This window comes from Larimichthys crocea, chromosome III (genome assembly GCF_000972845.2).
Source record: "Larimichthys crocea isolate SSNF chromosome III, L_crocea_2.0, whole genome shotgun sequence".
Classification (NCBI taxonomy): Eukaryota; Metazoa; Chordata; class Actinopteri; family Sciaenidae; genus Larimichthys; species Larimichthys crocea.
In genome coordinates this window covers 7881474-7902456 of record NC_040013.1, presented here as the reverse complement: position 1 = coordinate 7902456, position 20983 = coordinate 7881474, and the positions used below count along the sequence as shown (strand labels likewise).

The window sequence follows — 20983 nt, the reverse complement described above, 5'->3', positions numbered from 1 at the left end:
TCACAATATATTAACCCCGCTCCAATTCTAAAGGGTGCCATTTTGTGGCTGTTTTATTCCAAATGCTTCAATTAGCCATAAAACATGCTGGCAAGTGCTGGCAGAGCTCTTCTCCCCCCCCTCCTTCACCCCAGCTTCCCCACGTCGGTGAAAAGAAAGCCAACTCCAGTTGTTCATTATTAGGTGAGGCCCTTTTGTTATCAGGCAGACTGTCTTTGAGGTTGTCCTTGCCTTTAACTCTTTTATTGAGTTCCACAGCACAGCATTGTGTTCCAGGAGATACTATTCACACAGCTGATAACGGAAGGTGAAGGTGCTGTTTTAAACAAACACTTACTTCTGAACACTGGGGCAAATAGCCAAATTAAATCTGTTAATTGCTTCTTGAGGATTTCCAAACTCCTGAGCAAATATGCCAGGGATCAAATTTTAACGAGCTTTTTTCGGGGGGAGGGCAATGCATCATTTACATGTTAAAAAGGAACCAAATGTGTTGTGAAAGCGCCAGAATGACAGAACTGATCACTGAATAACAGCGAGATGCAGTTTTAAAAACAGGCCCGCCGTTATCTTCAAATGAGAGGCAGAACATGTGGCAGACACTCTGGATGTGGGAAGATAAAATATCTCCCATTAAATGGGTCATCTGGTATTTAAAGTACTGTTTATTCTCACTGTCTCTTTCACTGCTCACTCTTTCCTTCTCACTTTCTGCAGATAGAGGAATGGCATCCAGTCGGTTCAGACAGAAAAAAACGTTCTTAATAAATTGGTCCCTAAATTGTGTGGCGGGGTTAAATCTGTGCCTTGACAATTTAATTGCATTGCTTCATCTCAATCTTTATTTTTTTCTCCCTCTGCTCTCTGCTCTGTCAGATTTCAAAAACATTCCCTTGGATGAGGTTAAGCGACTAGCCAGACCTTCTAATCATGGCACAATCAGAAATTGTGGGGGGTATGTGTGCGTGTGTGTGTGTGTGTGTCGAGAGAGTGTGAGGGGGGTTTGTATCAAGTCATCACATCTAGACTCTGCCAAGAAAAGCAGCCTTGGATTTGATAAACAAATAATGTCATTCTGTGTTATTACCCCCGGCCCCCAGATTTCAGAGGAAATAAATCAACGTCAGCCTCGCCGTTAAGGCGTTAGTCAGGCCTGACACGTCGGCCGGTCACACAGGCACAACATATGGGAGCAGGGAAGGAGGGAGGAAAAGAGAGGCAGGGAGGGTAAGGTAAGGCACGAGGCGCGGCGGAGAGACAAATCATGGCAGGCGCCGGAGACGTCTGGTCATTTAGCATGAGCTTACTGAGATGGAGAGAGGGTGATTATGGCCTATACGGAGCAATGAAACCATACATAACACTGTTAAGTCCCTCTGTGTGTGTCTGTGTGTGTGTGAGGCGGCGGTGACACAGTCTGACGGTGTTCCAAATCATAAAACTAAATGTTAAACCACTATTGTGGTCAGGGGCTGTGATTGGCTCTCTAACACACAGCAGCCAACTGAAGGCTCCTGTCTGCAGAGTCTCCAGAGCGACTTGTTATCCTCAAAACTGAATTCCCCAAGCAAATCTTATGGACTAGACATCGAGGTGGTCCGCAGTATGTTTCTGTATTCTACTGACACTACTATGTATTCTCGCTCATGATGTTTTGAGGTGTAAGTTACTAAATCTTGTACCCTCTAAATGCAGATTGTCCATTCCAAGTACCATGCGGCTGATTTTAGACTTCTCCATCCTGCTTAGCTATAATGCCACCACTGCCCTTGCGACAATCCCTTCGCTCTGGCAGGAATTCACTATTTTGTGCCTCTATTGAAACAAAAAATGGCAGCTCTCTGCATTAAAAAAAAAAAGAAGTGCTCTTGCGGAAGCTGACTGTTTACATACCAGATGTCTGTCTCAGTTCAGAAGGCTACGTGAGTTTTACATCAATGAGGAAACGGTTGGACCCATCAATGATGGCCAGGAAATGTGTGTGTGTGTGTGTGCGCAGAGATGATGCATCTCCTGGGAACCATTTGAGACTGTTAGAGCACTATCAGATGAGCTGATGGGGGGGAAAGAGAGAGGAAAAGAGAAAGTGAGAAGACGAGATATCTGTGTGTATGTGTGTTAGAGAGGGAGTGAGCCAAAGAGAGAAAGAGAACTGTTGTTATACATCCTGACACAGGCCAGATCCGATTGAGACAGATACCCAAGGGAATATTAGCAGCGCTGTTCTTTTTAGTTCTCTGTGGAAAAATCCTTTGACCGGTAACCCTGCTGCTGCTGCTGCTGCTGCTAAAACTAACCACCTGAACTCTGTCACACATCTGCTGAGATCAGCTGAGGCTGTCACATGCCTTTGCCAGGTCCTTTCTGTCTAACATCGGGGTCAAAAATCACGCAGTTGAGCTGTGTACCTTTCCGCAAAAGCAACGCACCCCCAGAGATCAAACAGCCGGGGAGACAACCTTAACCACCAAAGAAACAGCATCCTTAGATTTATGCCAGATCTATGAAAAAAAAAAACACAACTTCCATCCAAACACAGCATGAAATACTTGTGTTCATATCAACTCGCACGCATTCTCACACAGCTATCCAAACAACCGATAGGATCGCATGGGCGGGGGGGGTTCGGCGAGTCCTGGTGGAGCCTCCCCATCTACACTCCTGCCCCAAGCTGCTGTTGTTTTCCTACTCCAGCCGTCCAACAGATGGTCCAAGCAACCGTTTGCTAACACCACGGAATCACACACCATCATAATGATTGGACACTCACTCTTTTGTTTTGGCAGCTACTTCCCAATCGGCTTGGCACGAGGAAGCACTGATTGCCGTGATTGCTCTGACTTTGACTTGCTTTGACGGTCACAGCGGGAGGGGGGGGAGACAAAACAGACATTTGGAGCCTGGAATAAGGAATATTCAGCTAGATGCAGAGATGGGATGAAGGATGGTGCTTCCCTTTTTTTTCTCCCCCCCCACTTAATGGCATGCAAATAGCTATTTGCTTAAGTCGGCAGCTCTGAATGTGCACCACTAAGCAAGGGGCCTTTGAACATACTGTTACACTGTTGATAATGTGGAGGAACACAGGGAGAGGAACAGAGCGAGTGCAGAGACAGACAGAAAAAAAAAGAAAAAAAAGTTGCATAGGGACTGTTTCTAGTGTCCATCTTGCTAAATGGATGCTGCCACATTTCCTGGCTGGAATGTAAGTCTGCCATCAGCAGTCAAGCGTGGCTATCCATAAAACAAAGACGGCTGGTCACTTTGGTTTTGACATTTACATAGATTTGCGAGGGGAGCAGAATGGACCAGAACTTCTTGTTTTTTGCACAGAGGACTCAGTGTTATTATCCGCTGCTGACACCGCCTTTACGCACTTACACAACCACACACACACACACACACACGCGTGCATGCATGCATACACCTGCACACCAATGCAGCACCTGACCTTTCAGGTCCTGCCAAGCCCATCGAGGGTTCGTGGTGTTTCATTTGTCACAGTAATGTCTTCCTCGGAAACATGCCAGCGCAAGGAGAGCAAGGGTACAGTGGCCAAGATGTAGTGGTCTACAAAAGGTGTGTTTGTGTGTTTATTGTCCTATCCTACACCTCTGCGTGCATGTGTTTGTGCGCATGACGGGCGAGTGCAATATCACAAATTTATGGTAATTGAAATGGCAGAATCTTTTGGGGGGAAATGCAGTCAATTTGATTCTGCGACAAAAAAGGTCACCCTATTCAATTTGCACTCAATGCCATACGAGCTGCGACAGGGAAACACCTGAAAGCAAACGATCTTATCGGGGCCTCACAGGCTTCACCACTTACCCGCTGCATAAAAGCTATTTGCTGATTACTAAATAAACGCATTATCTTTTACCTTGACTTCTGTGCGAGTGTGTGCCTTGTCGCTCCTGGATCCAGGTAGGAGGCTGCCGCTGCGGTATGCATGCCTCTTATCCGTGCCGTGACTTTGTGAGCATGTTATCTGAGCGTTTTTTTTTTTTTCTTTCTTTCTCGCGCGCTTTCAAGTGCCGTATGTGTATGGGCTGCACGTGTAGCAGCCGTGGTCAAACACAGTGGACCTCACAAGCCTTTGCATGTTGCAGCGATGTCGGGATGCACCTATCTTTACAAGTAGAGAAGCGAAAACACATCAAAGGATTTGTACGCTTAAGTCAATGCAATCCAACTGGTGATGTGATTCAGGGATACTATGAGAAAAGATGAGGGGGGCATGAAAGCTCTCAGAGTCTTTCTCTGTAGCGTCAACATCGAGCTGTGTTTTATCTTAATCTAGGATCTATTCCCTGTGGAATACCGATCATGTTTGCTTTAGTTTGGATATGCTCGCCTTCACAGCTTACATTTCTCGAGCAGACCCACCACACCTGCACGCACCATCATGATCTCATGATCAATGGTCACTGACCACTTGATGACAAGCGTCCAACACTCGAAAATCCCTTCCACGATCTGCCCATCAAGTTATTATACAACACAGCCCGCAGCGGTATGAAAAGAGGTTTGGCTGGCCACAGAACAGCCTGAAAATGGTGTGCTGGAAAGAGCTGATTACCGAGCAGACAATTTTAGAGCTGTTGACTTCCTGGGGTCAACGGCTCAGTCATGGCAGATAAATGCAGCAGATACAGCCCAGATACACCAATTCACAATTTCACAACATTTTTGACAATTCACCTGATAAAAACATGCTCGGTTTAGATGTTCCTACGCCACATGACCATGTTTGTGTGTTAGTACTTCAGATTTATAAGAGTAAGTACTTGCAAAAGTAATTCCCTTGAGATGTACTTTTATTCAAGTCATATTTCAGGCTAAATAATATATATTTATACAAGTTTTTGTTTTGCAAATGTAGACTGGAGGGAATGTTTTCTATCTGCACTGACCAAATGTCTGTAAACGCTTCTGCTTTCAGTTTAGACTCGGGAGCTACTGATTGGGCAGCAAGTGAGTCATCCAAGCATCCAGTCACTCATGCATCAGCAGAGCTTCGGAGAGCCTCTTGAACTATTTGAGGCCTGTGCAGAGACTTAAATGCTTCAGAGGGGAAATAAGCTGAAGCTATAAGCATGCAGTGCACATCATAAAGCTTAGTTAGAACGGGAAGGGTTTTTTCTGCATGGATGACAAAGCTCTTAAAAAAAGAGGACCGGGGAAAAACGGTCCTTTACATGTACAGTAAAAGATGGTAGTGGTGCACACGGCCAAAGATGTGTTTGAATCAATTTATGAAATTATGAAAAATCTGAAAATGAAACAAATAACATACTCATCCGAGAGAAGAGTCACGACTTTCTCAACTTGCCTGTTCCAGACTAACATGGTTTCTGATTAGTTTACGCCAGCTCATCTTGTTTTCACTGGCTTCTAGTTGTTCAACTCCGGCACCATCACTTCAACTCCACTGTCAACCAGAGAGGGCAGTGAAACTCTTCCCATCTCCTCCCATAACTGCATTTTATTTTTTTAATTCATTGCTAAAGTCGAACAAATTATTGTCGAGAATCAATAAAGCTTCTCTGGAAGCTGTGTTATAAACACACACAAAAAAATGACTAGAATATGGCAAACTACCAGAGCAGACTGGCTGGCCAAGGCTACTGCTACTGCTGGGCACTCTGGCACTGAACACACACACACACACACACACACACACCTGGGATCGATTGGCCTTTCCTGGAGAGTGGAAGCAGCCTATCGCCCAAGACTTCACCATGAATCACGGCACTTACTGATTGAAGGCCTCCATCCTCTTCCCCCCCTCTGTCTCTGTCGAGGTTTCCCCTTTTCGTCTGTTATTCATACCGTTTTCTCACTACCGGCTATCGCTTTCACTCTTTTTCTTTATACCCGCCCTGCTGCCTGGCACCTCTTTTTGATCAATTCATTTCAGCTCTATGCAAACATCGTCTTGCACATCCTGTTTCTTTCCGTTGCATAAGGTGACGAGTGTAAAAGCATTCTAGGAATCTACTGTTTTGAACCTTCCTCCCACTTTAAAGTGTATACTATTAAATAATACAAGGAAGGTTGGTCTTATCGTGGCATCATTGCAACATGTTGCATTGTGTGTGTGTGAGAGTTGAATGGGGTGGAGGGTTATTGGCTTAGTGTTTTGGCCAGGTTTAAGTGAAACAGCCCTGAAAGGCTCTTAGTGGAGATTACCCCAGGTACTAAAAATAGTCCTTCCCACCCAATATACACACACACAAACTCACAAAACAGAAAGCAATGAAAGTGTTGTGTCTAGCCAGAAAAGACCACTATCTGATCTTTGTATAGGGTGTCTCAATTACACAGAGACACACACACACACACATGCACACGTACACATCGTTGGCTCCTGTGTGATGAGAGAGATGGGTATCCACTGGGGGCTGGGGATCAGCTGGGGCAGGAACACCAAACCATGCCTCAATCAGCAGCAGCGGCCCACTGGGAACATGAGTTGTGTGTGTGTGTGTGTGTGAGAGAGAGAGGTAGACAGGCAGCCAAGCAGCTACCACCAGACTAAAGGATGTTCCCTTGCTCTTTTTCCAAACATTCCCTGAAGGGACTTTTTTTTTTCTTTGGCCATATCCACCTCTCCTGTTCCCTATCCCTTTATTTTTTTTTTCCACCTCGCTCTCTTTCTCCTTACTCCAGCCTTACTTTCCAGAAGCGGTTGTTGGAGGCCAGAATATATTTGTTTAGCCACTGCAGCTTCAACTTCCCATCAGCCAGGAACAAATTCTTTGCCTTGGGAGTGAAAAAAAAAAAAGACAGAGGGAGGAAAGAGAGAGGGAGAGAAGGGATGGCAGAGCCCACAGTGTTGCGGGGCGGCGGGTTGAGAGCTCTTGTTGTGGAGTGGATTTGACAGACGCTCCAAGATGACACAGGCTTGGACAGCCTAAGTCTGCATCTCTCTACTATACGTCTGCGCTCCGTCTCATTTGAGAATCTTGAAACAGCATAGCCGCGGGTCTGAAAGCGTGGTTTGCCTTCAGTTCGACAGTGATGGAGGGTTTTTTTTTTTTCCTCCATCAGACAGTGCAAACAATGTATCAGCACAGTAAAAACTGAAGGGAACTCGAGATGAGGTAAGTATGGTGTATTCTAATAAGACTCACTTGAGAAAATCATATTATACAGCGGAAATATGATAATTCATACACCCTTTGCTGGAGCGGTGAACTGGTGCGGGTGGTGTACTCTGAAATGTCAGCATAAATTTGCAAAATAAACGCAACCGGCATTCAGCAGGGAGTAGGAACAGTGACAATAAGGGTCTCTGCTGTGTGTATTTGTGTGTGTGTGTGTGCGTGCGTGTGTGTGTGTGGGCGTGACAATTCCTCTCAGAGGGTCTATGACTGTGCGCACTCCTGTTTCAGCTCACAGGAGCGCCAACAAGTGTATGAGCTAATCTGTGCTTACGCGTGTTTGCAGCGAAGGAAGGGGCTGCTTGAGGAAAACATTTCACCACAGCATGTTTTCTCAAAGCCGGCTAAAGATGACCCAATCAATCTAATCTGCCTTTACTTAAGAATAAGCGCCTGAGCATCTGTCCAACAATGGAGAAACAAAGCAAGCCAAAGCACAATAATGCTTTGCAAAGACCCATGCCATCGCACGCTGCATCCTGCTGGAGTGACATAAAGAGTTTGCAGGAGTGGCACGGCCCACATATGTGCACTCACTCGCAGCATTTCCCTATACGATATCCGAGTAATGCTCTAAAGCCTTGGCATCTTATTTTACAACCTGCAAAGCCAACAGCCTTTAAACATCTAATCCGTTGTGTTTGATTTGGACTGGGACAGGTTGAAGCTTCAGTTGATCTATAAGTTTTCCTCTTTCTCGCCCCATCTGTCACCACATCTGTCTATCTTGTCATCTATTGGCCTTTTCAGTCTATCTCCGCACGTCCCTTTGTTTCACTTTTCTCTATCTGCCCTTGTCCCTTTGTCACACCTGTCCATCTATCATCGGTGCATCTCACAACGGGACAGAAACGGCAGCAGCGACATGCTGGAAGGTAAATTCGGTGTCAATTTTTTATTCTGTGGTCACGTAGACCGACAACAACTGTTAATTCCCTGATCTGTATAGGTGTGATGAGGCCTCGCTGCATCCTCGCTGCGAACAACATCGGAATGCGAATCAAACCAAAACTCAGCGAGACGCATTTCCCATCGATCAAACGGCCGAAGCTTGACATGAAATATAAGTGGAGACCTGCAGTTAAAAAGACATTGAGTCACGCATCTATGCTGTTATCTTTGGCAGTACATTGGGAACTTATTGGAGTAGCCACCCCTTAACAACTGCAGCCCAAAATAGACTGTGGACTTTCACGGTCGGCCCGTTTTGAAGAGGTGTCAAACACGCTGTGCCAGGACCGATAGCTGTTATGTGAGTGTGTGTGTGTTGTGGTGTATCATTCTCCACATTTCGTGTCAGGGACAGTTGGGACAGTGGCAGGGAATGGAGCAAAAGGCCAGCCAGGGGACAGCTTGTGACCGTATGCTGCTTACGGAACAGAACACACACATACACGGATAGCAACATGGGCTTATTTGTATTCATACACACATTTACACTGCTTATACAGGGGGTGTAAACACTTTCCACTGTCCTTTTAATTATATAATTTAGACTTTCTCTGATGTGACAACTGACAAATGTTTCTGGTCCCAGCTGCACTGTAAAACCAAGCCAAACTCATGTTTGATTACTCATTTGCTACTGTCTGTAACCTGAATAAAAAGCCCCAGTGCAAGAAAAGCAGTAGATGTTTGTCTTTGTGTGTCGGCACTGGAAATCATTTCAACAGTTGACTTACTTGAACTAATGAAATCTGGTTTAGACTTCCAGGGAGCATGTTCTTTGATGGAGTCTTTTAAAAGAGGGGCCTCTGTGTGACAGCTGCACGCAGCTGTTACACATGTTCCTCAAGGCAGCCTTGATAATCCGCTACCTGCTTTTTTTCTTCGTGCTGATTTACAATGCGGATGTGCAAGAAAACAAAGAATCCACTTGCAGGGTTTTTTTTTTTTTTTAATCTGTCCAGTTAACATTAATTAACATGTCCTTTAATCTCCAGCTTTGGTTGGACACTTCTCTGCCCTGTGTTGAGGCCAATCAGAGGGGCCCACAGGAAGTACAGCCGCAGCCCTAACTTTCTGATCCTTGCCGAGCGGCAAACTTTCCCCTGTCAGATTAAGTAGGATTAGCTGGGTCCTGCTGTATGATGAACTGAGCACTTCATATGGTGACTTGAAACTTTCCAAAGAAGGGGGAAAAAAAAAAAAAAATCATGTTGGTCGGGTGGGAAATGTATTACTTGCTTTCACAACGCCAGTTTTCACTGCTTGATTAGGAGCATATGCTTAGCACAATACAATAGCTGCTGGCTTGTTGAGCGTGTGAAAACATCACCCGCTTAGTGCAAAGCACAGTATTTATGTGGATGCAAACACGTGCACCCGTGAGCACGAGAAAACAAGCTCTTTCCAACACTGGAAGTCACGTACGGCTTCTTGCTCAGGGCTCGCTCCCTCGTCAGGTTCCTTAGTGGGTGCTAAGTTCCATTGTCTTTTAAAATGACACACACACACACACACACACACACACACACAAGCACATGCATACACTCTCATTGGTATTTTTATCCATCCCCTGAGCCACTTGGTGGCTGCAAGCCATATCACTCTCAGACGACAGAGGAGCCACGGTCGCACCGGCTAGTACTTAAGGCCCCCCTTTCCTGTTTGTGTGTGTGTGTGTGTGTGTGTGTTGGGGTGGTCCACGGAGGTAGAATGTGTGGTGATATAAAGAAAAAGGTGGTGGTGGGGAGGAGGTCAAACGTGGAAAGAATTTAGTCTGTTATCAATTTTTCCTCCAAGACAACTGAGGAGGCACACACAAACAACACAAACAACACATAGAATACACAACAGACACCCTGAAAACGTGACTACATGACAGGGCCATAGGCACACAAACACACAAACACACACCCTCAGACAGGGTTTTTCCTCCTGAGGCAAGGCTAAAGCATCCAATCTCAGTCTTTCTTGTCTATCTCTGGCACTGATAAAGGCTTATAATGAACTGGGGACTGGAAGTCGGTCCCAAGACCGATGGCTTTATGGCCCTGGCCAGATCATCACCCTCTGTGGACTTCGTTTGTCACCGGGTGAGAAGAGAAAGAGAGAGTCAGACGGAGAGAAAAGGGGAGAGAGAGAGAGAGGGGGAAGCAAAGATTAAAGTTTTACACCGCAACCTTTGAGAAGGGTTTTGCAATACAGCCTCCATGTCCAGAGTTTACTACCGGAGCCTTCTTTTAGATGTGTGCCGCATTACTGACTCTGAGCAGAAATAAATACTCAGAGTTTTGATAAGGGAGCCTACCGTCATGGCCAGGATCCAAACAAGGAGACAAAGGTCTTCCTGGGCTTATCGTTCTTCACGTTATCTCAGCTTTTGTACTTGGGAGCAATGTAAAAGCATGTTTGTAAACTGGGAACAGTTGTACATTTTGTTTGGCTCGCTTTCAAGGGTGTGATAACGCGTTGTGTTTGTGAGGGCATGTTATTATTCCAGCTCCTTCCTGACCCCTGGGAGAGCATATAATGAAATCACAGTGGATGCAAAATTGTTCCATAGCAGCATAATGCTTAGAAACAGATACTACTAAAGAACAGTTATTGATGAACACGAAAACACAAAGATGACAGCAGGTGGAAAAGAAAAAAGCTTACTTACCTCAAAGAGATTGGATGCCTCGTTGCCATACTGAGCAGAAATGATCTCTGATTGGTCACTGTACCATTTGAGGCCGCCCAGGAAGCTGTCTGCATCTAAGTCACTGACATCCAGCTCTGAGAGGTCGAGTTCAGGGAGGTCTGGGCAGAGGGGCTGGTCTTCACCAACCAAGGCAGCACACTGGAGAAAAAAAGAACAAAGATTAGTCAGACCAAAGAAAAAAGAAAATTGCTTTCATATGCAAATCACTAAATTTGTCGTGCCAAGTTCAACAACAACGGCAGGATACGAATCTGGACGGGAGTCAAACGTTAAAACCTGCTGTTGAATCCTAAACAAAGGAAATCTGTGCGTTTGTGAAACATACAAAGTGGTTAAGTTCTAAACACACTCATTTGATTATATTGAATACGTCTGCTACTTTCATGTCACTGATTATCTTCAGAGCAGCTCTTTTTGGCAGGCTCCAGGTCAGCGCGCAAACCTGCAACCTGTTACCACTCCGCTTCTACCCAACCTGCAGTACACCGTGTCCTCCCACCGTCACCTCCACCATCCCCGAGCTCTGAGACTGGTGCTGGCGTCCGTGCTTACTAAACGCTGCCTGTTGACATTTTGTTATTCGCCAGCCACTTTTATGTAATCTAGCGAATGTGTACCGCATGTGGCAGCTGTTCCCGCTTCCTCCCCACACAGATCATCACCTCTGTTCTGGCTGCAAGTGACTGGAAATAAACAGCGATTTTGTGACGTGGAGAAAAAAAAAAAGTGTTTTAGTGGAGAGGAAGGCGGAGGCAGTTTAGTTTACAAGCTGATTTTGCAATTTCATTTTAAATGAAGATATTAACCATATGCAGAATACCTATTTCCTGATGTTGCTCAATATTAATTGCTTTTGCCCAGCAGAATTACACTCATCATTACAGATAATGTACTCATTACAATATGCATCCCCCCCCCAGGCAGGAAACCAACAGCTGAAAATGAGCAACCATAAAGCAAAGCTTTGTCTGTGCTCCATGCAAACTTGTGAGACCTCCAGTCAGAGATCATTAAAAGACCAAAAAAACACACAGCAGAGTGGAGGTGTGTTTACACTCTGTGGCTATGCACATGCAAATCCAAGCCTGAGAAAACAGCTGAATGTCTAACTCTCTAACAGGCTCCACGCATTCTTAATTTTGTTGACACCACGTCACCCGTTGGATGAACGTTACACGGTGGCCTTAAGACAGATATATGATAGATTTCACCCCCCCACCCCCCGGGCGGAGCCGAGAGGTATTTGGCCCGCAGAGTGTGGAAGGATTGGAGTCAGGTTCGGCACAAGGCAAAGCTGAGAGACGGGTGCTTGTGCCAAGTAGGAAAAACCGTCCAGACACCGGTGTCACAGTTCATTTGTCGTCGGATTCGCACCAGCATGAATACACGATGACTGTGATGAGACAAATCCGTTATGATACAACCGCAACAGGGATTGACTGCGTAAAGGCTGAGATCATTCAGTGTGACAACACACGGAATAATAATAATAATAATAATAATAATAATAATAATAATAATAATAATAAAAACAGCAACAAAGATGTTCGGATATTCTAACTGGACATCCTCTGCTCAATTATCTTTTGGACTTCTTGGTGAACTAATGAAATAGCGCCGCCAGACAGACAATCACCACAGCGCTCCGGTGATTTACGCACGCATCGCACATAAACGCACCTGCGAGGGGAAGATTATTACAGGAGGGTCCTGAATGACAGTTCTTCTATTGAAAGATCAACGTTTTTACTGAGTCCATGTGCATACATTTCAGAAAAATGAGTCGATGAGGGAGCTTTGGACAGATAACTAAACGCAATCGCAGTCTAAAAGATGAGGAAGACGCTCTCCTGGAGCCTACCTGACCAAATGTGACAAGAGTGCGTGTATGCTCCGGGGGATTAAAGTGCACAGAATGAAAAGCACTCTCTACATCGGTCTGAAAAAGACAGATCTTTACTTTTACTAAGTAAATGTTTCTCTCTCATTATTCTCACAGATCACCACAAATATGCAGCCAGGCTGCAGTCACATCATGTAGTTGCTGTGAAACCTTCTCTGAAGCATCTCTGAGCTCCTGCATACAGACAAGTAAACGAAGTATAAGCAGGTAGAGCCAAATGTCCAAAAACAAGCAGGACGGACTCGGTAATAAGTATTCTTTATAATCTGTGTGCACTTTAATGATGACAGTAAACTGCATTAAAAGACGAAGGGGCAGAATGGGAGCTAGTTATTTGCGTAAAGAAATAAAAATATATACGCAGAAGATGAAATGAAATGCGCCCAAACGTAGAATGATCAAGTCTGTCTGGATGCGACGCAGCTCTTCAAGCCAGTGCAACGCTCCTCCAGACGTGCCCGGTAACGTTACCGTTTGTATTATTATGATGCTCCTGCGCAATGCCAGATAGCGGGTCCGTCAGTGTGGACAACCTTTGCTCTTGCCTTTTTTTTTTTTCTTTTTGAAAAAGAACAAGCGCTACCCCGACACAGCACATCAAAACAAGAAAAGAAAAGGGATTTCATGCGTCAGCGAAATACCTGACTTTGAGACATTTCAGTCATTTCGCCATGAAAACCTTCTCGGGCACCGGAACGCGTGCAGTCCGAGGTTGGAAAGATATCCACCAGCTCGCAAGCACTCGCTCCGATTGAGCAGAGATCCTATGTGGAAAGGAATGGTCCCGAGCCTGTGCACGCATTACAACAAACTACATCTTTAACTGAGGCGAAAAGGGAGATTCCGCACATTCCCTCCACTTGTCATATATTCCCGTGTTGTATATCCCCCGCATCCTCAACTGTGTCCAGACGCGCACTACACCGGCATGCCACCACCAGCACCAGCACCAGCAGAGGAGAAGAGACTTATGTGCAAATCACTGCCACGGATAGTCAGTGTTGTCCATCGGTCCCAGGAAAAAAAAAAGTCCAGAGGGGCTAGAAAGATGAAAGAAGTCGATTTTTTTTTTTTTTTTAGATGCGCTCACCTCTAATTCTCTCCACACCGAGTCCTGGTTACACCTGTCCCACGCCATCCAGCCACTGAATGACGGTCCCGGAGAATTAAAAAAAAAGAAAAAAAAGAAAAAAAAAAGAAAAAAAAAAGAAAGAAATCAAGTAAAAAAGAAATCCACACACGCTTCCCACTCGCTCTCACACAGGCAACTGCTGCCCCTCGCCGAGAATGAACCGAGGGCACCTGTCTTACAACTGCTTTCCATCACATGACAAAGCTATTAAAAGTAGGCAGGGGAGTGACTCCGCGTCCACACTACTCGCCAGTGACGCGCAGTGCAGGCGGGGTCTGGCTGCGCACATAGTAAAATCTCTCCGTGCACTGCAAAAAATGTCCATCTCCAAACCATATCATGATCTATCTATAGCCATACACAAAGTGTGTATATGTGTATATATATATATATATATATATATAAATATAATAATAGATAGATAGATAGATAGATAGATAGATAGATAGATAGATAGATAGATAGTCAGTCCACTTTGTATATGTTCCTGGAATTTGACACAACAAGAAAATGATTTATGGTTTATATTTAACTTAAATATATTCTAAATTAAATTATTTAACTCGAGCTCGTTCAAATAATAAAGAAACAAAATAAAACATGTTCAACTTTTTTTCTTTTTTTTTTTTCAGTGTGGACGCAAATGCAGACTGAATCCGTGTCAGGATTCTTTATAAACACTCAACATCAATGTTGGTGAGCTCCCCCTTCTTGTACCCTCTTCGGTTTGGATCTTGTGGAAGCAGACGGGACTTTGCAGCACATCGAGGAGTTCAGTGAACTGACGTCTTATCTAGTTCACCCCCCCCCAAAAAAAAAGAAAAGAAAAAAAAAGAGGTGACAGTAAATGTTTTACAAAGCTGCTCCTGTAAAAATATCCCTGCACCTACCAGGATTCCTCTGCAAGAATCGCGCAATAGTCACACAGCAAAGAAAATATAAATATCCCATATTTATGTTTAATTCGGTTCACAAGAAATGTAGTTTACATTGCTCCATTCCTGAATAAACAAGAGTGAGAGACAGGAGTGTAACCTAAAATGTGTGTGTCTGGCGTGTAGAGTATCAAAGAAGGTAATTCAGTCTTTTGGAAAGTATTTCTTTGTCCATTCAGAGGCAATAAAAAGGACAGGTGGCAGTATCAACCGTGTATACAGTGTCAACAGGACGTGTATAGGCAACACGACCTCGGTTAAATAAAAACAATAGCTTTGTGGACATTTCAAACAAAGTGGGTTTTCTGTTGGCCAGCAGAGAGGCTGAAGGAATTCTCTCTTTAGTCCTCGGCGTTATTGTCTTCCTCTGATTGTGGAAAACATCAGTCTGTATGTAAATGATCAAGAGGGATCATGAGATCTTTAAATAGTGCTTGTATAAAACAGGAAGATGCTACAGACTGTGTTTCTGAAGTTACCGTCTGACAATACATTTCTGTAATAAGAAACTCACTCCATGGAACATGCTAACCCCAATCCGATTTTTAGTCTTGTAAGCCTATTAAGTCCACCTGAGCATGCAAGGAGCAATTGTCTCCCTAAATGAGTGAAGCACATATATTAAGTCTCATTAAGCACAAAATTGCACAGAAACCTGTAAAAAGGTTCCGCGGCTGGAAATGTAAATCGTGCAGATTGTGTGCGAGCGTGCCAGCGAACGCCCTGTGTGTGTCGTAAGACGTTATATACGTGTGTCCGTGTTAGGCTTATGGGTATCTGAGGGCATTTGTACCACTAAATCTATACATCTGCCTCACCACGCGTGCCCAGCAATACTACCCAGAAGCCACGGCGAAAAAACCCCAGATCGGAGCAGGTGGTGTGTGCAGTGACCTCACAGAGCCCAGATGGACCAGTACCACAGAGACCATAATATAGGGGCAACACGGGAGTGACATGGAGCTCGATGGTTGCTGGCTTTTTTTTGTTTTTTTTGTGGTAGATAGATAAAAACGCTCATGCGAGAGGGATTTAAGGGAGGAAAAAGTGGATTTCAAATCATCGGTCTCTACATGATGTCCAACAGATGTAGGCACACTTCTGAGGTAGATTACAACTTGGGCTGTGGCACCATAATAAACATGGAAAAAAAAAAGAAGAAAGAAAGAAAAAAATATCTTGGCAGCAGATATATGCTGGTAAATGATATTTCTCCCTCTCCTGAAGCAGCATGTGAGTCACAGTCAAAAGGCTTATCTGATTGTACTCTTCATGCCAATTAAGACAACGGAGCTAAATATAGATATAATGTTATGATTTCCTTTCTTGAATGGCCTTTGATTCTTTTTTTTTTTTTACCCCCCCCCTACAAAACACATTCTTGCTAAGGGCTGGATATTTATGCATGCGGTGGCAGAGATTTGTAGATATGGGAATGGGAATCATTTCAAAAGAGGAATAAAACAGGGAGGTGGGGGTGGTGGGGTGGTTCTACAGCCCAACTCAAACACAGGTAATCTTTGAAATGCCACAGCTTTTGTTTCAATAACAGAGGGCTTGCTAATGCATGAGTAAGTATTGGGAGATTGTCACAGACTGGTGCAGAATGAGAAAAAAGGCAATGTTTAGTCGCCCACATCAGAGGAGATATTTGGGCCAGCTACGTGGGCCAACATCACTAGCGCGTTCGATCATTCTGCTTCCCAAGAATGACCTTGGGTCTTGCTTTCACACTGCCCTCGCATTTAACAGCTCTTATAGATATCACAGCTCAAGGGGGACTGAATCTATAGGACGGGGTGTGAAAAGTTGTTCACACCCACTGATGCATAGCATGTTGTCATAAGATGCACCTGACTTCTTGAGAACCTCTCTAAAGGTTTTTGAATATTGCGACATGCGGAGCATAACCTCGCGGACAAATATGCTTCATAAGGAACCATTAAAACCAAAATTAATTGAAAGCGACTGTTGGTTAATTGCTAAATGGCTCACGAGTCAAAAATAATCCAATGTGACAACTTTCCTGAACGCACGGACAACGTGTCCAGTTCCACGTGTGGAGACTACAGTCAGATTTATTTGAATCGGGTTTGTGCTGCTGGTAATTCTCAGAAAGCAAAATGTCTTAATGATTAAACTATTTCTCCTCAGAGTCAGCTGACAAGTGGAGCTCTCGAAGCCAAAATGAGGCTAATCCTCAGATAATTATCTTTGTTTGAATATTCAACGTGGCCTGACTAATGGTACAGAGTCTACTATTTGCATTTCTGGCCCTCAGACTGTATCTGATATTAACATTTCCGTTAGAGAGCTGAACGTGTATCGATCCTGCAGTGGAAATTACGCCTCCGTGTTTAATTCTAATACAGTCTGACAGTCTTTTTTTTTTTTTTTAAACAGTGTCGTTTTTGACAGCCCATCCATACTCAAGTGGCTGTGTCTTGTTTTCCTTTTTCCATAAATTGTGTCACTGGCCCTCTGAGAGTGTGCTGCTGCACAGTGTGGGGGGATGATTCATATCACTTTGTTGCATGTCATTGCTCCCAACAGAATCTATCCTAGCATCTGGCCATTTTAATACATGGCGGCTGGATTCATAGGAATTAATTGAGGGCAGAGGTAAAACAGAGTGCTACATCTATTCATTTATTGTTTGGGACTGTTAAAAGACAGACGATGCTTTGTTCGCCCGCTTGTCATTTGATGTGCCTTCAGATCTTGGGTGCTTGGGTGATTTTTCCCCTTGACGAGTCATATTGTTTTCTCCTTATTAAGGGACAGTGGAGGAAGCGGTCGCATTTCACAACAGTCAAATGCTCTACAATAACATAGGATGTAATACCATACAAAAGTGGCTACAGGAAATGTAAATGGATACACAGTGCAAATATAAGGTTCTAGTATGGTGTCAAATGGTCACACAGGTCAGCGTTAAAAGTATCCTTTCGTAAACTAAGATAACATCATAAAACTGGTTCATATATTTGAAATATTTATCTTTATCATTTCCATCCATTGCATTTCAGTGCCACATGAAGAGCTCTCGCAGTGTCCATACGTTTACTAGGCCTCCATAGCGTCCTAACTCATGCATTACAACAACAAGATAAACAGTGTGACGCCACAAATTAAGCCAACGCTCGCCCTCTGACATACAGTAAAGCCCGTGCATTCTCCCCCTGTGAAGATTTTACATCGCCTCTCTTTGTAGCGCCCTTCAGAGAACCCGTCGCCGCGTGCAAGCGTGTAATCCTTTCCATCAATGAACTCCACTGTGTCATTTAGACACTCTCAGGATGGCGGCTACTTTCCCCACGGAGAGTCCAGCCCACGTTATTAAAGGCAAATGGCATCAAGAGGCTAAGGCCAGTTAGCCAGAGCTGAGCCTTAGAAACTGAAAATAGCATCAGTCCCATGCAGGGGCAGGTAAACACAAAAAGGAGCCTGGGGCGCAACACAGGACAGTTCCACCCCCCTTCCCTCCCCCGCCACAGCAGATGAATAATATCACGGTCACATGGCGATGCGAGTCTCCCCGTCAGAGCTGTGTGTTGTAGGGCTGTTACTGGGCTTGTTTAAAATCACCAGCGAGTCATGCAAGATGCATGTGGAAAGTGGTGGCAGAAAGAGGGTGAAGCTGTGAGCACAAGCCTGGTGTGTAATGCGTCTTGGTGGAGAACTGTGCTAAACCAGTGCTCTGGGCAGGGACTTCTTTGTGAGGCACTTTGTGTTTTGCTTGGGTATAGCACTCACAAGGAATATTAAAATTTATGGACCATGAGGGTTTGGGTTGCAAATATACATACATAAACAAGACTTGCACACTCCCTGTGTGCTTAAAATGCTACGAACCCAAACTTTGAAATTGCTGTAAAATTCCAACAGATGCCACATGCCCGGAAATGTAACTAGAGGAAATGAGACATGCTTATGTGGAGGAGATGCAGTTAAATCTTTTTCTACTGAAAGTGCACAGTGCTTGTTCGTTATGCTGAATATCCAGTGGGCCAGTTTTGGAAGTTTAATATAAACCTTAAACTTAAGTGAGTCAAACACCATCGCTACTGTAATTTAGGTAATAGACAGGCATTAAAGGAATTACCTCTTACTGGATCCTTTTTGGATTGTGTACTGCATGTTTAAATATCTAAAACAAAAATCATGTTTGGACTAAAAAAAATAAATTTAAAAAAACCAAACAGCAGCAGGAGTCAAAATGAACTCTGCAATGTGAAAAATACATTAATGAGATCTCATCACTGGCTACGGGCGAATTTAGGTGCATCTTTCTGCAAACTGCAAAAAAGAAAAAACCTCCTGTGAATCACGAGGAGGGCCCAGAGCACAACAGATGTTGCTTGATTTCTAAAATAATAGAGAGGCTGAGCTGAATACCTTGACAGCGCAGTCCTTATGTACTCTTAGCACTGGAAGAGCGCCAGGGAAGAATTAGGTCAGCTGAAGTGCATTGTGCCTTGTGGAACTCCACGTTAAAACAGCACCAGGGGAGAAGAGGAGAGGGTGGAGGTGTGGAGGGGGGGGGGAGTTGGTGACACACAGGTAGAAATTTCTGGAGCAGCACAACCAGTTTTTTTTTTTTTCTTTTCTTTTTTCTTTTACTCTTGTATCATGGAAACGTGAGCACAAACGTAACACCCCTGAGTCCGGACTGCAGTCTAATTATTTTGAGCAATGAAAAAAAGAAGTAAAAGGGGGAATGAGAGAGAGAAAAATGCATGCGAATCGCAATTCTTTCATACAGCCTGCATACGGGGTGTATAACCACAAGCCTGAAAAAATCCTTACGGCACAATAAAACTGATTGTATCATCACCTTTTTTTTTTTCCCCTTACAGGGTGCATTTCTACTACTCTTCACACCACCTCCTAAAAGGAGCATGTACTGCTGGAGTACACTGTGATGGGAGCAAAAAAAAAAAAAAAGGAGAGAAAAGAAAGGAAAGCGGAGCAGGGATGTGAGGAAAGAGAAGACACAGTCAATACCCATTTTTGCCAAGGCATCCTAGTGAAAAAGAGCAAAGAGACAAAAGGAGCAGATGGATGGAGATGGAGCTAATGGTGAAAGAGAGTGTGACAGGGAGTAACAAAAGCAAGAGGGAGTGAGCCGCTGTGAATGATAGAAAGATTTGGACAAAGACGGGGCATGAATTAGAGGAAGATATGGAAGGAGGGGAAGGAAGATGGAAGCTATGTACAAGGAGGAGTGATTGGGGACAGGAAGCGTGGACTTTAACAAAGGGTCAGACCAACGGGCGGCTGGTAACCACCTCACTATGCTCCGGAGCCGTTCCATCTCTCATCTGAAGATAAACCACCGCTGCCCCCTTCGCTTGGGGTTGACCCCCCGTCTCCGCTGGCCTCCCAGTGCTGGTCCTACCACGTCCACTATCTGTGTGTTAATCTAATGGTTACCACCTTCCCCTCCCCCCCCCCGCATTTTCCGGTCACGGTCTGAAATCTTCCTGCTTACGATGGGTATCTGGCTCACATGTGCTACGTATTCATTTACAGGAAGGTCTAGATTTTCACACACACGCACGCACGCGCACCCAGATTCTTCCACTGCTAACATGACCTCATTGCCCCCTCATGACTATCACGTTTTGGAAATAAAACTGTGTCGCGGATGCACTCTCTCCCTTGTTAACAAATATTAAATTGGAAGAAATAACAAGATGCCGATGTGAAGATGACAGAAAGTAATTGGTCTTGATGTGTGTAAAATCATGATTTTAACTGGACATGATATTCAAATGACTTGGCAGCCATCCATCAACGAGAAAATGTGTGTAAGCATATTGCACATTGTGCTGAGCAATAATGTTGGCTTTTCCTTGGGAGTAGGCAACATCAGCTTTTTTTTGCGTGTTTCGTTTTTTCCAGTCAAATGCTGTTATGCCTCAAGCTGTTTCCACTTTCTGGAAACAAAATGGTTTCCCATCACATTTCTTTTTCACAATATCCGATCATCAGTGGTGGAAATCAGGAGCAAGAGGAACTGTCAGGGCAGTCATTCAATCAGTCAACCCTTGCCCTGCCTATCCTGTCCCCTGCAGCCTTCTCAAAGTCCATCCTATAATCCCTTGTTGTTGTGTTTTGTGGTGCTCGCTCTGTGTCCACCGGGACTGTCATCACGGCCACAATAAACAGGATTAATCAGTGCTGGCATTG

The 20983-nt window shown here is 44.4% G+C and overlaps 1 protein-coding gene across 10 annotated transcripts in view; it reads right to left on the bottom strand.

The window, feature by feature from the left end:
- The window catches only part of ppargc1a (peroxisome proliferator-activated receptor gamma, coactivator 1 alpha), a 256071-nt gene that overhangs the window by 22222 nt on the left and 212866 nt on the right, over positions 1–20983 (bottom strand). For 5 of the 10 annotated variants that reach the window (XM_027275096.1, XM_027275092.1, XM_027275113.1 and 2 more), the window contains exon 2: positions 10777–10956. In XM_027275096.1, coding sequence (XP_027130897.1) covers positions 10777–10956 — 180 coding nt within the window. Of the gene's footprint in view, positions 1–10776; positions 10957–13362; positions 13789–13811; positions 14182–20983 lie in introns of those variants that run through there. The other 5 variants (XM_027275097.1, XM_027275100.1, XM_019276327.2 and 2 more) reach the window with 4 other exon arrangements.